This window comes from Centropristis striata, chromosome 9 (genome assembly GCF_030273125.1).
Source record: "Centropristis striata isolate RG_2023a ecotype Rhode Island chromosome 9, C.striata_1.0, whole genome shotgun sequence".
NCBI lineage: Eukaryota > Metazoa > Chordata > Actinopteri > Perciformes > Serranidae > Centropristis > Centropristis striata.
In genome coordinates, this window is record NC_081525.1 from 33,155,267 (window position 1) to 33,171,687 (window position 16,421).

At 41.1% G+C, this 16,421-nt stretch overlaps 2 protein-coding genes across 2 annotated transcripts in view; one reads left to right on the forward strand and one right to left on the reverse strand.

Annotated features, from left to right (window-relative positions):
* acbd6 (acyl-CoA binding domain containing 6) overlaps positions 1-9,214 on the reverse strand; it is a 34,034-nt gene extending 24,820 nt beyond the window's left edge. Inside the window, exons 1-4 of the mRNA XM_059340785.1 lie at positions 8,794-9,214; positions 8,519-8,583; positions 7,727-7,823; positions 4,562-4,638 (exon numbers count right to left, since the gene is read on the reverse strand). Of these exons, the coding sequence (XP_059196768.1) occupies positions 4,562-4,638; positions 7,727-7,823; positions 8,519-8,583; positions 8,794-9,072 (518 nt within the window). The 5' untranslated portion in view covers positions 9,073-9,214. The remainder of the gene's footprint in view (positions 1-4,561; positions 4,639-7,726; positions 7,824-8,518; positions 8,584-8,793) is intronic.
* A 60-nt stretch (positions 9,215-9,274) lies between these two features.
* The window catches only part of xpr1a (xenotropic and polytropic retrovirus receptor 1a), a 71,010-nt gene continuing 63,863 nt past the window's right edge, over positions 9,275-16,421 (forward strand). Inside the window, exons 1-2 of the mRNA XM_059340784.1 lie at positions 9,275-9,359; positions 10,654-11,227. Coding sequence (XP_059196767.1) covers positions 11,159-11,227 — 69 coding nt within the window. The 5' untranslated portion in view covers positions 9,275-9,359; positions 10,654-11,158. The remainder of the gene's footprint in view (positions 9,360-10,653; positions 11,228-16,421) is intronic.

Here is a 16,421-nt window from a genome sequence, read left to right on the forward strand (position 1 = left end):
GGACACTGGGAAAATGTGTCTTTTTTTTTCTTCTGTAATTTGGGTGAAGTGACCCTTTAACTGCCTTGCGTGTCAGTTCAAGTGCTTTATGTGTGAAGTGTGCGCACGCCCAGCAGAGCAAACACCATGCTACTAGATCATTTAGTCATCAAACACACAGACGCAAACACATAACTACTCTCTCTGCCTCACACACACAAGCTGCAGCCACACGTGCCAGTTCCCTCGGGAGCACTGGCACACGACACACACACATCCTATCCCACCTCTGATTATATCTCTGTCTCTAATCACCTCCTGGCATTGGGGACAGGAGTGAGTGCTGGGGGGGAGACAGGGTGAAGTGGTGGTGGGCTGCTGGGTGAAGGGGAGAGAAGGGGCGAAATCTCATTTAGAGCTTTACGCCTTCCCCTCCCCTTTTATCCAATGCCGGCCATTCAGATTAATTGAATTTAGTGCTCTATTGTCTGACAGAAAACCCGCATACCAGCCGCTTTACCACTCCCACGCAGCGAGTCAGTCATCCCCAAGGCCAAATCCCCCAGTTCCTGTCTCTGATGTTGGCTTGCTCTGCTGCATCGGGCCTTACAAATCCCACGAGAACACCTGGCTCCAGTCGCACCATCAATGAGGATGTTTTTAGCTTTGTGTTGAGTATGTGGCCTTAACACTGGGGCAGGCAGGGGTTCAGTTACCTTAAACTACAAATCCTTTTCCGTTTAAGGATACAGAGATCTTGTGAGGAAAATTCAAACACAAAAGTCGTCTCAAACAAGCTTACTTCAAAATATTCACAATGTTTTGCCGCCAATAAGCACCACCTCCACTCAGTTTATGAAAAACAACCTAAAATTTTAGGGGAAAAGAGTAGAGGGGTGATGGAGTTCTGCATGGATGATATAGATTTGTAGGCCAACCTGGAAGTTAGCATCGTCCTGGTTCTCTTGACAGAGAGCGAAAGGGAATGTTGCCATGAGATTTGGTATGACTGTGGAAAATAAGCTCTGCAACCAAAGTTTATTATACTTACAGGTTTTCATCAGCAAGATTATTTTAAAATATGACTACGCAATCGGCAGAAGTAACAAATGAACGTCACATGACTACAAGGTCAGAACAAAATAGGCTGAAAATGATAATGTCACCACACCTCATTTAGCCACCTGACAGCAACCTCTGTTTTTAAAAACAGGTAGAACTTCCCAACTGGGTTATTTACTGAAATATGTTATGTTGCAGAGAAAAAGCCAAAAATCTCTAAAGCCTGTGTTAATCACAGACCTTATTTCACTCAGCTAACAAGAAACCCATTGACTTTGAGACAAGGGAATCCGAAATTCTAATTCATACCTGAGTTTTAGGACTCATTTCTACAGCACAACATTATGTCAGCATTTATTTAATGATTAAAGGTTTTGTTTAGATCACCACATACAACTATTGGGGCGGCTGTGCGTCATTTGGTAGAGTGGTCGCACACTGATTGGATGGTTGGTGGTTCGATCCCTGACCATGGCGGCCTACATGTCAAAGTATCCTTGAGTAAGATACTGAACCCCAAATTTGCTCCCGATGCTGCGTTCATCTGTGTGTGAATGAATTCCCAATGGTGGCAGGTGGCATCGTTTAGGATAGCCTCTGCCACCAGTATGAATGTGTGCGTGAATGGGTGAATGAGCGCAGTCTGTAGTGTAAAGCGCATTAAGTGGTCGCAAAGCGACTAGAAAAGCGCTATTTACTGTAAGTGCAGGTCCATTTACCATTTATTGACAGACTACGGATGCTTTCAAACACAAAACCAATCAAAAATGGGTTTCTGAGGGTTTCCAAAAGTCTTTTTCCTGACTTCTTTGAATGGGCTGTACATAAAATCTGGTTATCTTCATTCATATGCAGATATCTGCTTACAGACATTACTAACAAGCCATTTAGAATGCTTGCTAGGCAGTGTTTATGTGTTTCTTTGATATAAAAAAACAAAAACAACTGTATCAGAGAATCAGGGCATGGTTCGTCTGTCCCGCTGTGACCCACTGCCCTCCAACATCCGCCCACTCACCCCACACACAACTGCAACTCAAAACTACGCCCAAGGGACGTAAACCACCCTGACTCACAATCAACACATTTAATGTTTACTGTGAAGATACACATACAAAGTTTTGTCTTCTGTTTGTTCTTTTAATGAACCTCTGTACTTCCCTTTCTTCTGCTTTTCATCTACACGCTTTATCTCTCCCGGCTCTCTCGTTCCTCCCCTCCCCTCTTCCCGCCATCTCCTCATCAGCCTGTGATGAATTATGAATAACTCATTACACTTTTATCGCTGCTGGGTTATGTATGAGCACATTCATTTACATACTCCTGATTACCAGCGCTATGTTTATTCATGAGTCTCCACGCTGGGCCACACCCACTTCCTTGTCTGATGGCCATGGTGACCCCAAGTGTCCCTGATGTGTGGCCGCCATCCGTCTCCCCGGCAACTAATCAATAGGCCAGCTCATCAGTCTTTCGTCGATGGTCGGACAGGGCCGGCCTGACGGGTGCATGACACATCCTCACACATATAAAGCACTAACACACATCTAATGCAGTGTAAGGTTATATAATATGCACAATTGCTGATGGAAGCTCACATGTGAACACACACACACACCTGTATTTAGTCCGTAGCACAGTGAGTGTAACACACACACGGGCTATAAACAAACAAATGATTAATGTGGCTCCTATAAACGACGTGACATCAACAGCGCCGCAATGCATGCTGGGAAGGTCACAGGCTACTCTGTCATCACAACAGCTGGGGTACCAAGGGTTTTGTGTATATGTGTGTGCTCACATGTGTGTGTCCAGTCTGGTGTACTGGCAGATATGTCCTTCATCCATCAGGCTAAACTGGCCACAGTGGTGGAGAACACTCATCTACCTGGCCTGAGCTTCACTGATCAACAGCGCGGCCACACCATCCATCACACACACATACACGGGCCCACACAAGCTGTCATCACACCCCCTATAGGACCCCGGTCGACGCTCTTTACATGGCTGAGCTCCACAGAAGTACGCGGAACAATGAGAAGTCAAATAACTCAGCAGCAGCTTCCAGCAAAGTGTCCGGACAACAAAGCCTCCAGTGTTTATCAGAGTGCTTTTTCAAGGTGGGTGAGGGAATTACAAATGTAGCATTCAAAGCCTCTTCAATCACACACTGATCAGCTCAGTAGCCCAGGGATATTGCTAATCAATCCTGCTTTTGTCGATACATATCAAACACACACACACACACACACATCGAGATCAAAATGAGCAATGCAATTAACTGTCTATCTGGTTAACAGGTGCTTAGCTGTTTAATATGGAGTGTGTCTGTGTGTGTGTGTGTGTGAGTGAGTGAGAGAGGAAATTGAAATGCAGCAGAGCAGTGAGTGTGACAGTTCCGGCAGGTTATGCATGGATTCGGATGCAATCGCGTCGACATATAGCAGCAAGAGTGTATGTTTGTGTGTGCACACGTGTGCATAGGTGTGTGTACGTGCTATGTTAATGACTTCCTCCATGCTGCTTTCCCCCTCGGGGGTATCGTTGCTACTGGAAGTCACCAAGGGGAGCGTCGTTCTGGGAAACCTGCTGTACCTGCCTCACTCTGCTCTACCCGGCACGTCTTCATCACCTCCACCCCCTCTCCCACAAAGTACCCCCCTCCGAATCGTAACGTAATTAAAAAGGGGAGATTCTGGCCGCCTCTTCCCAAGACCGTGCATACTAATCAGATACAGCCATTTAGGAGGAAAACCTGCAGGATTCACACATCTCATTTTCATCTCCAAAAGAGCTCTTTTTTCATTGAAATGAAGATGAGGTTTTTAAGCTTGAGTAAGTCTGCCAGGCAGAAGTAAATGGAGAATATATTTCATTAACATAAATCAGAAGTGTATGACGTCTCCGGGCCCTGACTGCAGTTACGGTCTGTTGAATAGAATCAAATACAGCATCAAGACCGTTGGTTAACAAAGCCAGAGTCGGATCGAGTTGACCTAAGCATTAAGTAAGTAGTGATTCACAACTGGAGGAAAAAGCTGAGTCTGTTCCAGCACTATCAAGTACTGGGAAGTTGCATTTAGAGGCTCTGGTCACAACTGAAGAACACATAGTTAAAGGAACTCTTACCTGTAGTGCTTTAATCAATCAGAACTATTTTAAACCGGTCTGAGTTGCAGAGTGTTGGAGAGATCGGGCATAGCCTGTCTTCCATTGAATATAATGGAATTATATGGCAGTCGGCTTGTGGTGCTCAAAGAGCCGAAAACACATTTGTAAAACTTGAGAAAATGATGACCTGGATACTCAAGATAAACCACAGACCTTTTGTGAGCAGTTTTATGTAGGAGCATTTTTTCTTTCTACACCTGCCAACCGTATCGCCGTGCAGACAGTATGAAGTCAACCATGCACAAAGTCTGTCTGTGAAATCCTACAAGATGCTTTCCTTGCATAATCAATGTAATAGGCAGTTTCTAATGTTTGGTTCTGTGTGTGTTTCTTTTGATATAAATACCTGATCATCTCTTCTTGGTATAGAGAGCTGACTGCTGCTCCTCCGAAGCCTGTTCTTCTTTCTGCTCCTCTTCTTTCCTGTCAAAAAACAGGATTCTCACATTAATTAATGAACATTACCCACATTATACAAAATTCAAATTAAAAGTATGACATTTTTATACAAATATTGGTCAGTGTTTACAAACACACTTCTTGTTGATAGCTACCAACCTAGTCTAGTTTTGCTCAGGTCCGAAGCCTGTGTTGTCGTCCTATATGGACAGAGGCACTGGCCTTATTGTTCTGTGTACTCAAAGCAATACAAAAGGTTTGGGTCATGTATTCACTGCACCTATAGCTTTTCACCTCCAGCCTTTGCAAAGCGACACAGATGAAGTTCAAATGAAAAAATGTGTAACTTTAAAACAGGCCTCTTGGGCTTCAGACATGACCTCATTGGTAATAAATGTCTACCAATATGCACAAGACCAATATAAAATATATAGCGCCTTAATTTGTGACTCTTGTTAATCTTCTGTGTTTTACATTCAGTTCAGCCAAGACTTTATTACCCCGCCTATTCTTCGCTGACCAGCGTCGACTCACAAAAGAACCCACACAAATCTGATTTCAGAAAATAGCGAGAGTGGGGAGAACATGACAAGCGGAGCAAAACAACTGTGCGTGCACTTTTGGGGACAACCTAATTCACTTGAGAAACTCAGAATATTCGCTGATGCACTGGCCCTGCTCCTCTGCAGTGTAATGTAATATAAAGCCAGTGTCTGCTCAACAATTGAGGCAGGAACAGAGGTCAAATTCTTGCTATTATTCCCTCCCCTGCTTCTCTGTCTATGCACTTCTACTTACACTATTTGACTGTGCTTCCAAAAGAAAAGCAACTGCCATGCTATGGTGCTTTGTTAACACTAATACAATCAGCTTCTTTTCAGAGGGGCATTTATGCGTTTGCTGGCCTGTCTGCCGGGCTCTCTCCTAGCATTGTGTAGCTGTGGGGCAGAGTCAGCGCGTATTGCCCCGCAGCAAGGCCGAAGAGAAAAGAAAGTGTCAGGACTGGACATGTGGTTGACAGTGACACTATTAAAGAGACTTAAATAAGGAAGGAGGGGAAAAGAAAGGGAGGTGGGGGGTAATAAAAGAGTGAAGGGGTTAAAGCAGACAAGAGGGAGGGGGAAAGACTAATAGAGGAAACACAGGTAGAGGAGAGGTGGAGAACAAAGAGGAGAGAGTGCAGTAATGAAGAGACGAGGGACATCAGAGGACGAGTAGAGCATGTAAAGAACAGCACAGTAGGTCACACAGGACATGTGACACGCCTCTAAAGGCTCTGGCGCTGTGCTTGTAGAGCAATGTGACTGTGAATCCACTCCCTCTTTGTAGAATATGCTACACCTGTAGAGGGAATGTGCTGGTGCTGCCAGGGTTTTTAATTCTAAATCAAAAATTGATTGAAACAAGCTTTTCATTTCAGTTTGTGAAATAAAAAACATCTGCATTGACTCTGCAAAGACTATTAACAGATGTTCGTGGGCACCATGTGGATAATGAAATGTACCTTTTTGTCCACAAAAACAAACAAGATGCACTTAAAATGCTGTATATTTTTTAAATTCAACAATAATTAATTTACAAATCACTTGTTTATAATTCACACATATTTTTAATTTTTTTTTTAAACTGTCCAATTACATTTTTATTTGAATATTTCATACCAGACTCACTATGTATGTTTACATATAAAAAAAACTATGTTTGAATTGTAAAAGTGCATGTAGCGAGAAACAAAACTCAAAAAAAGTTTGGTGCACTTATCAATACTTTACAGTTTTCAGGACATGAATCCAATGATCTGTTGATATTTGCAAATAAAGACTTGATAGTCTAACAATGACAAAGGTCTGAGGAAAAAAGAAGAAGTGTAAGCTGAAAATTGAATCGAGTCGTGACCTTTAAATCAGATGACGGACATGGCAGATTACTCATATTGAATTACAAGCTATGGAAACTGGTTGCCCTAACATCAGGGACCAGTGAATAAAGGTCTCTCATCTATTTTAAAAATGTCAATACTCCAAACATAAAAATATCTCTTTACTTTAAGGGAACTTTTTTGACACTATGATCTTTGCAGGTAGAAGCAAAGTCGGAGTAAATCACAGAAACTATTTTGCTCACATGAAGTACATGGAGTATACAAAAATAGGCTTTACCATGTGGTTATTTCAAGCAGAATAACATCCATCTGTCTTGTTTAATATTTACTCAGTTAGCACACATTTTGATGTGGAAGTCATGACAAGTTTAATCTTAGTGTTCCAATAATAATACCCCTCCCAATTAAGCACTCAGTACAAAGTTGTTGTTGTAACTGAATGCATGCCTCAAAGGACAGCCGGTCCACAGCAACACAACTCTCCTGACACAGTTGAATGATATGACACAGGAACGAGTAGAGATGTCTTTCTCATGTCGCCATACACACAGGCACCTCTAAACAGCCAGAACTATGACAGTTTCCTGCATTATTCATATCCCAAAATGTCAGCTATTGAGGAACACGACATAACATTCTCATGTATTTTTCATGTAACATGCACAGGATAAAGAGCCACTGAAATGCCTGGGACAAAATGACACTGTCACACTGACCTCTGCTGGCACAAAACTGCACTGCATCTTAAAAAGGGCAGCAATGACATTGGATGTTTCTATATTTGTCATCCTTTTCAGCATACTGTAGAGCGGAGCTGAACCGACTACTGTTGTTTATTAACACTTTGAAAGGCTGGTTTTAATAAAGATGAAGGTGGGTGGATTTGCCATTTAGCAGAATGTTGTTATCTGGTTGGCAGTGTCTATTTACTGATAATAGTCTGGGCTTTTCCCTGATTTGATGAATTTGACCTTCAGTTCAGTATCATAACAAGTGACAAACTGTCAACATTGACCTGTAAGGGTATTGAACGATGCAAACATCTGTCTTTATTACAACATCATTCACTTAAGGGGGTTTTATTCAACTTCCTTGGTCCTATCCTACATTATCCACTAAATTAGGTTTAGAATGATACAAAGTTGTGTAATAGTAAACAATATGTGGTGGTTTATAATAAAGAGTGGTGTTGGGAATCAGCAGTGACTTGTCAGAAATGGATCTTATTACCTTTGTGCAGCCTTCAGGGTCTAACACATTGACACAGGAAATGTACTCCTGCATTGCCTGATCCCCCTCCATGTCTCCAAGCTGCTTCCAGGCTTGCCTGCAATGAGACAATAAATGTAACCACAACCATAAACCTACAGATGTTAACAAGGGGTGTGCATTTTATCGCTGCGCCATGTGTTAGATTGTTTGAAACAGTACTTATTATTATACATTATTTTTATTATAGATAATTATTTTTCACCATCTCATATTTTATGTAGTAATGTAAGCATTGATGTTAATCTTTAATCACCAATTCAGATTGTTTATTGTTCTGTCACTGGAAACTTTTTAAAAAACTTTTCTGCATTTTTACTTTTACTGTATTTTATTTTCAATCTTTGACTTTTGAATATTTTTGTGCTTTGCTGTACTGTTTGCTGGACAGTATGTTCTGTATAAGTTACTGGATACCTGAATTTCTGTCGGGATGAATAAAGTATCTATCTATCTATCTAGCTTGAGTGGAAGAAAAAAAGAGGCTTTAATATACCGATTTGTTTTAAAATGTATATTAATATAAACTGATTTTGTTTCTGATTTTTTGGGAGGGTTTGAGGTAAATGGTTTTAGAATTGGTTTAGTTAAAACAGTATATCCTCAAATTTTAGGCAAGCAGGTACACATCCAGTGCCATTAAAACTTCAACCCCAGATGACAAATACATTCATGCATGTCTGCAACATTTAAAACATATGTACACACGTTTTTTTTTAATTGAAAACTGGCTTCCAATTTCAGGCTACATACCATTTTCTCTGTCCTTCAAAGTCAAAGAAGCCAGGCTTCTGTGTATTGCACTTTCCCACTTTGGCCTGAAAACAAAACAAGTCTGAATTATTCATCTGATGCAGTATTAAATGACAACACAGAATTATCTGGGCCTACCCCATCTGTCCAAAATCAGTGATGATACGAGCATGTTGACTTATGTGTGTAGTTCTTAAATAAAGCCACATGGTGCCAGTATTTGAGGGGTTAAATTTGGCCTACACGTCCACTGTGCCATTTCACATGACACTCACCTGTTTATAACGTGCATACAGGTAAAGCAGCTGGTCCCTGCTGGCCGTCTGGACCAGATCTCGTACGCGTTCGGCTGCGGACTCAAACTCCCGCTCCAGCTCTTCTCCCTCAAGCCGGTCTCCCATTTCCATGGCGCTGCAGTCAAATTTGCCCAAACCCAGGTCCGAGTCCGAGTCTGAGCCTGCTCCACCGAGAGGCTCCCCCGTGTCGGGCCGGGCTGGGTCTGTACCTGAGCCCGTCGCAGTGTCCGGAGAGGACGAAGGCGACCCAGAAGCCATTGTTATTATAGTCTATAACAGTAGCGTACCGTCGGAGACGACGTGCGCCGCTGATCCGTATGAAAAACGTTAAAGGTGAACGTAGAGTAGCTGCCTTAAACCGATCTGTTAAGTATTTCTGCGCCGATCTCCTTTTTAATCCGTTATCGTTAAGAATCCGTGACAGTCGGATTTGTTTCTAGCATTGGTCCGTCTCTGGTACAGTCAACTAAAAGCCCCGGCGGAACCTGCTGCTAGTAAGAAAGGTTCCCAGGACATCCCTCTCGGTTCTTCACGGTGCTTGTTTGGTGAGAAAAAAACACGCTAAAAACAACGAAACAAACATAAAAAAACGGAAAGGTCTGTTTATTTTGGTAAGACTATGTCTTTGAAACAGATAACACATTTTACATGAGAAACGGGCATTTCTTGTTTGTTTTGTGAAAACAACTAACGCCAGATTTACTTTAATTTAAAATAACGGTTGTCATTTAATCTAGCTAACGTTAGCTAAATTAAATCTAACATTAGCGTCAATAGCTAATACCTGAAGAAGCTTGCAGAAAGTTAATTCTTTGGACTGGTTGAAAAACAAGATATTAAAATGTATTCAAATATAAAATATTTGCATTTTATCACATACAACTGTCAACATGCTTTGCAATGTAAAGTGAACGGTGTTTAGTTGGTTCTTAGCTTATTTACGCTAGCGTGTTACATGGTTGCTTAGTGACGTCCTCACTACATCCCTGTAACACCGATAAAGTACATTTTTGGGCTTTAAAAGTTAGATTATCGCCGCAGTTTTACAGTCAACCTGTGGTTTATTGACACTAATGTAAAAATTTGAGTCGTATTCGTCCAATTCCAGTTGTAATATTCAAGTCGATTGCCTATCTACAATAGAAGACAACATTGAGTTTTTTTGACAGCTGTAAATGAAGCAACGTGGGAGGCATTGGTGGCATAATGCAGTGTTGCATCTTGTCCAGCAGATGCTGCCATTGGCATAATGATACATTTTCTCCTGCAACAGCCACAGAAATGCTGTCCCAAACGCTCATTAGATCAGCTCAAAACTCAGCCTTATTTTTGTCTTACGCAAACACACAGAGTAACATATCTAAACCTGATGTTTGTAGTTTCACTCTCATTACTTTTAATTGTATTTACCATACACGTAGGAAACTTTGGAGTATGACCAACATAATGACCTCTTCTATGAGTAATGGTGGCTTGTTATCCTGTTCTTTAAAAACTCTGCTTTTCCAGAACACGAATGATTTTGATGGTCTATCAAACTGAGCATCCAAGTTGTCTATATGCAATGTCCCATCTCCAGATAAAATGTAGACATAAGAAAAAAGGGGGGAAAAACAACACTGCATATTCATAACTCGAATATAGGAATGACAAACAGAAAGACTAGCAAGACGGAGATGAGGACAGTCAATCTTTATTTAAAACAAATATGTTTGCAATGATTATATGATCTTTGAATCTTTAAGCTGACTGGATACAAAACAGGTTATTTAAGCTTAAAGGTATCAGATAATGCATTTTTATTATGAAGTTTAACTTTACCCCTCTCTGTCATTTCAGACACACACCAGTAGCAACAACATGTTTGTCAGACGGGAGTTTGAGGTCTGAGTGAGTCTATCTGTGTAGAGGGTGAGGGCTTCCCTGACCGCACTGCCAACTAGTTTTCACTGGAGGTCCCAACAACGCCCGGTGCCACTGCGCGCTCTGCTGACGCAACCACGTCGCTGTGGCTCAATACGATGGCGGACCGCAGTGTCCCCAGACCTGCCCAGTGAGGGACGGAGCAAAGTCACTGAGCCACTCTTACCGGCTCAGTTAAACTGACCACCTGTTAAAGAGAGACCGCTGCCTCCAGTGTTATAGTATGTGGGACAGGATCTGCTCGGAGTGCACTGACCGGGACAAGGCAGAAGTGGAGTGAAGAGGAGCGGAGTGCGCCGGGGCTGACGCACCGCATGTTGAGCCAGCAAGTTGACTGAAATAACAAAAGTCGCGTCGACGGGGAAGGGGACAGCCGCTCTTGGATTTTAAGGAGGTTTGAGGGGACAGTTGTTCCGGCAAAATGAAATTCGCGGAGCATCTTTCGTCCCACATCACTCCTGAGTGGAGGAAGCAGTATCTTCAATATGAGGTAAAGAGATTTTTTTCTTGTATTACAAATAAACTCATTGTTAATATGGATATAGTCGAAACTCCTACAAATACACCCTTGTTTAGAGGAAAGTAGAATATAATGGTCAACATTAACTGTGACAAAATGTAAAAGCTTTTAAATAATTTGTTTTCATATTCAGTTTAGCCTGCTCCAGAGAGCAATAAAGGACGGGGAAGATAAGGGTTGTCCTATTGTTTATGGAGGGGAAATTGACTGCGGGTGTTAAGAGCCATTGGGAGCATTCATTGTTTATTATTACTGTTTGCCGAGTTTTAACACCTAGAAATAAAGAGAACAAACAATTTACTCATTAATTGAATGCCCTTTTTAACTGGAGTAACCATCAAAATCATTATGTTATTTATTTTAATTATACATAATATAAATATTTCAGAATATTCTAAAAAAAAAAAAAATCAATTCCTCTAGCCTTTTTGTTGGTTTATTTTTCACTTCTCTGCAAAAAACGAAAAAGGGTGGTATTAATTGTAATTACATTTCTTTTGTGTTATTTCTTGATTTATGTCTTTAGTTTGTTCATCATCAAACTGAGGTGGTATATATATATATATATATAAAAAAGAGAAATTATGGTTATTATGAATTACCTTGATAATCTGATAATCTCATCCAATTAATGCACTCTTCATTTTCCATTGATTTTTTTATTTGCATCAATCTAACTGAGCACAAGGGCAATCTCTTAGGAATTGATTATGCATTGTTGTAAAATTGCAATTATTCTTCTGTAATTATTGCTGTTTTTTCACAAGAGTTTCATAGTATTTTAAGTGTAGCACAATGTAGTTGTAATATTTTGCACAATTAAACTGGAATGGTTGTGTCTATGAATCAACCTGCAAGACTTCATCTAACAGAATAATCTGTCTGGTTTGTGATGTCTGTGGATTTATGGAGACCTTTGTGTGCACACATGGTCTTTGTTGGCTGGTGTACAGTACTTGAGGAGTATTTCATATTCACTTCTTGCTGGCTCTACATTAAGAGCTTTAGTGCAGACATGCAGTGACAGGACATGCTGCTCCGTTCCATTTAGCTCTATGAATTATAGACAAAGACCCTGTTCTCTTCAACCTCAGCAGCCTACATCCCAGACTCAACAGAAGCTCACTGCACTGGTTTTATTTTGGAAACATGCCCTGAATGTTTTCAGCAAACACGTGGATTGGTCCAGCAGGACATAAATGATATGCTGTCATCATCATGTCATAAAAACATCTTCAGTTATAGTAATTAAAGTGGGAAACAATAATGAGGTGTCAGCTAAAACACTGAAAATAGGACAGCTCAAATGTCATTTAAATAGATTATTAACATACATACATAGCCTATGTGGGCTCTTTGTGAGTGCCGCACAGTGAGACCAGGGACAGATGCAGGACCATACCAGCCATTTTACACCTCCAGTCTTCAGCTCGGCACTCACTGACCTGAGATGGATGATGATAGATTTTCTCTGCCATTCACGCTTAGTGTTGGTATTCAGTTATATTCGATAAAATCATCTTGAATTGACATTTAAGTTTTAATTTAATGTTTCTTAGTGATATATTTACACCAGTAACTGTCAGTAGGGGCAATTCAATGCAAATGCTTTTTATTTATTTATTTATTTATTTTTACTGGAATTGTGCACAATCTTTTTTGATACATAAGAACACATTGTATCGCTTTAATGCTGGAATAACTGATAAAAAAGCACTAAAAGCATGAAATATTGATTGACTTTATCATTCTATATTTATCATTTGTTATTTCTCACAACAAATCTGCTATGAACACAACTGCAATTGACAATTGCTTAATGATTCAAATGGAGCAGAGGTTTTGTTTCCTTTTTAACCATCCAAAAACCCAGCCTTTAAAAACAAATTGTTGTCACGTGAAGCTGTTGTTGAATTATGTAGAACAACAGGACCGGTCCCCTATCCATACAGTGTGTATTCTTCCTCATATCTGAATTATACATAGGGTTTGCGGGAAGGATAGGTTTGTGTGTATTTGTGCTACTGCGGCTGCCTTCAGTCTTTGTCTGACCTCTGTAGACACCGTTACCTCCTGAGTGGGCGGGATAGGAAGAGATCAGGGAGAGAGCTCACACCTCCAGATGATGGACATCTTATTCAAGGCTTGTATGGCTCTTGAAATAAGTCAAGACGCAAGGACAAACATCAAGTTATCAGTAACAAACAAAGTCAGATGACTTTAGTGATTTGGGCCACTGATATAAAACAGACTTAAAAAATAAATCAATTTTAATGTAATTCTGAAAAATGCAAAGCCCTGACATGCTGCTGTGGTGCAACGGAAACTGCTTGTTTCAGTGAAGGGAACAATACAAGTACCTCAAGAAATTCTGATAAACATTCAATCATTTTCAATATTATATTTATTCTGCATTATGTGTTGCAGTGGCCACCACAGCTAACATGACACCTGTATTGTAATTCAGCTGTCTGTCTATTATATTACACACAAACTCATTATTCCAGCAACACAGGCCATTTTGTTACATGCAGTAAAATATGACACTTTCTGTGGCATATGCGATATTACAGCTGCCCGTTCGAATTGACTGTGGTTTGAAGTGATATTCTTGTCTTTGTGTGCTAGTTGGGTTAATTAACCTCCTGCCCAGTTTTCACTGTGCTCCTTTTTTAGAGCACGCTATTGTGGGGAAAGCTGTGCGCTGTCAATTTAGATTGGTCAGCCAGTTTCTATGCAGATGAGAAGGATGCGGCAAAGTGGCCGTTCCAGCAGATACAGGCTTTAGTTAGTAGGGCACTTCATTTAAACATGGAGGCATTGACAAGGAGATTGAGTGATAGACTAATTAGGGGTCTGCTTTATCCTGTGGGATTGTAGTTATAAACCTAAATGCTAAACAGTTGTTTGGTATGGAGGTGTGCATGTCCTGCTGACGCCAGGCGCTTCTGATAAAGGGCAGGGATGTAGGCTGATAGATAGGAGAGGGTTTGCACTTAAATGCAATAGGCATTTACTGCAAATATTTATAAAAGGCTGTTTTATGAACTGAGTTTACTGTATACTTGACTTTTTTAAGTCAATTTTTCTATATGCCTGAGGGTTTATCATGCAAAGGCAAACTTGCTTGTACTAAAGGTGCGGCAACTGTTGAATTCAGATGTATATAGCACAACTGATATGTATTGAACATTAGAGGTACATAGGAAGAGTGAGAGGTAGCGATGCAGGTGTATGCGTGGGCGAGAGAACAAGGCCACTTATGCATTTACCTCTGCAGTCTAATCACTCGTGTAAGCTTAGATGAGGAGGAGGAGGAGGAGGAGGAGGAGGAGAATGTGGAGACTCGCATTTACAATTCAAACTAGCAAAGTGACATGTTGAGGAAAATCAGGTGCTTGTGTGATTTCAGTGAGTGATTGCTGTTTGTTCAAAGGTGAAGCCTCGTCTTTCCCTAATTAATTGGAGCAACGTCGTTTAAATGTCAAAACCGGCACAGTGAGCTTTGTATTGTGACACATAATGGAAATAGTACATACAATATACAGCATTGCTCTCATCATCTGTATTTTGTGTAATGAAGGTGTGATTTATCAGCGTGTTCAACATTATGAACATTATGTATACAACAGGCATGGCATGGCAACTGCTGAGAACCCCCCCCCCCCCTTTCTATACCTCCCTCTTTCCTTCCATCCTCACCTCATCGTTCCTCCCCCACTGGGAGGACATCTGGTCCCCGACCAGACCTGCCCCCTGCTCCCCTCCCTCTATCCTCTCCTCCCATCCTCTTTACTCCTCTTCCTACATGCAGGGATCCACTCAGACACAGAGCTAGGGATTCAAGTGATCCATCGTTGGCTTTCTAGTTGAGCCGGAGATCTCTACAGACTAATAATAATGCACACCGTTCCATCTCAAGCACAGCTATAACACTCTCAAGCATCCTAGAGGAAAGATTTGGCCGTCTAAATATTTTGGTTAGTGTCCACTCAACATGTCTGTGCTGTGAGAGGATTGACGTCCTTTGACAACAGCCTCAGTCGGACAAGTCTGGTACTTGTATCACGCACATGTTTGGTTTAGTGAGTATACATCATCGTCACGTTAATGCATGGTCATTCAAACTGATGGCCCCATTAGGCTTGGCTTAGTTATTGTCTACAGGTTTCATCACTTATTACTGCCAAGCCTGCAGGTTTATCCCATTTCCCCAAAGAGCACCCCCCCCCCCACCCCAACCCACCCCCCTCCCATCACTGCCATCACCATGGCGATGCCTCCCTGTCTGAATCTGAATGTCTATTTGCCACCTATTAGTCAGGGGGCCCTTTTTGCTCACCAGAGATTAGCCAGGACCGGGCCCTGCTCCAACGGTGTGCGAGCACAGTTGGTTTCCTGTGATATTTATCAGGTAGAGACAACATGCTACATGCAAATGAAATGCCTACCTCTCAGATTAGACTCCAGTGTCGGAGTCTCATTGTGCATGTAATTCACAGAGGAACTTAAGTATCAACAATCCGGGCTGCTTCTAATGCACAGAGCAGTTTTCAGAGTGGCTTCCACCCACACACAACGCTCTCTCAATGTCATGATACAAAAGCAGAAGGTCTGGACAGAGATAGCAGTTTGTTTAGATCTGTGGATAAGACGGAAAAACATGCAGGTTATCAGATTTGTACGAGATTATAACTTTGTCATTTAATTTTACATCATATGTGCACATTTTATTTATTGATACTATGATGAATACTACTAGTACTCAATAAGACCTAATAAAGTTAGATTTTTTGGCTGGGGCAGTTCAGTTATAAAGACAGTCAGGAAACAGGATTGAGTGTAAGTCTTTTCTCTGATGTCTGATATGTTCAGATGAGCCAGCGTGCAATTATCTGTCAGTTTCCATTATCTCCAAGATCAGTCTTATTGCAGAGAAACAACCTCATTTAACCACTGCAGCTCTCTCTCTCTCTCTTTCACTCTCTCTTTCGCTTTCTCTTTCTCTTTCTCTCTCTTGTTTCAGTTGATCTGTCTGCATGTCATTTCCCCCAATCTGCTCTTTTAATTAAAAACTTGTTGAATGTCTATCAAACTCTGCACTCATCAAAGAACAATTTAATTTAATCTATAATTTATGATATCATTGTTCATCATTCAGGTG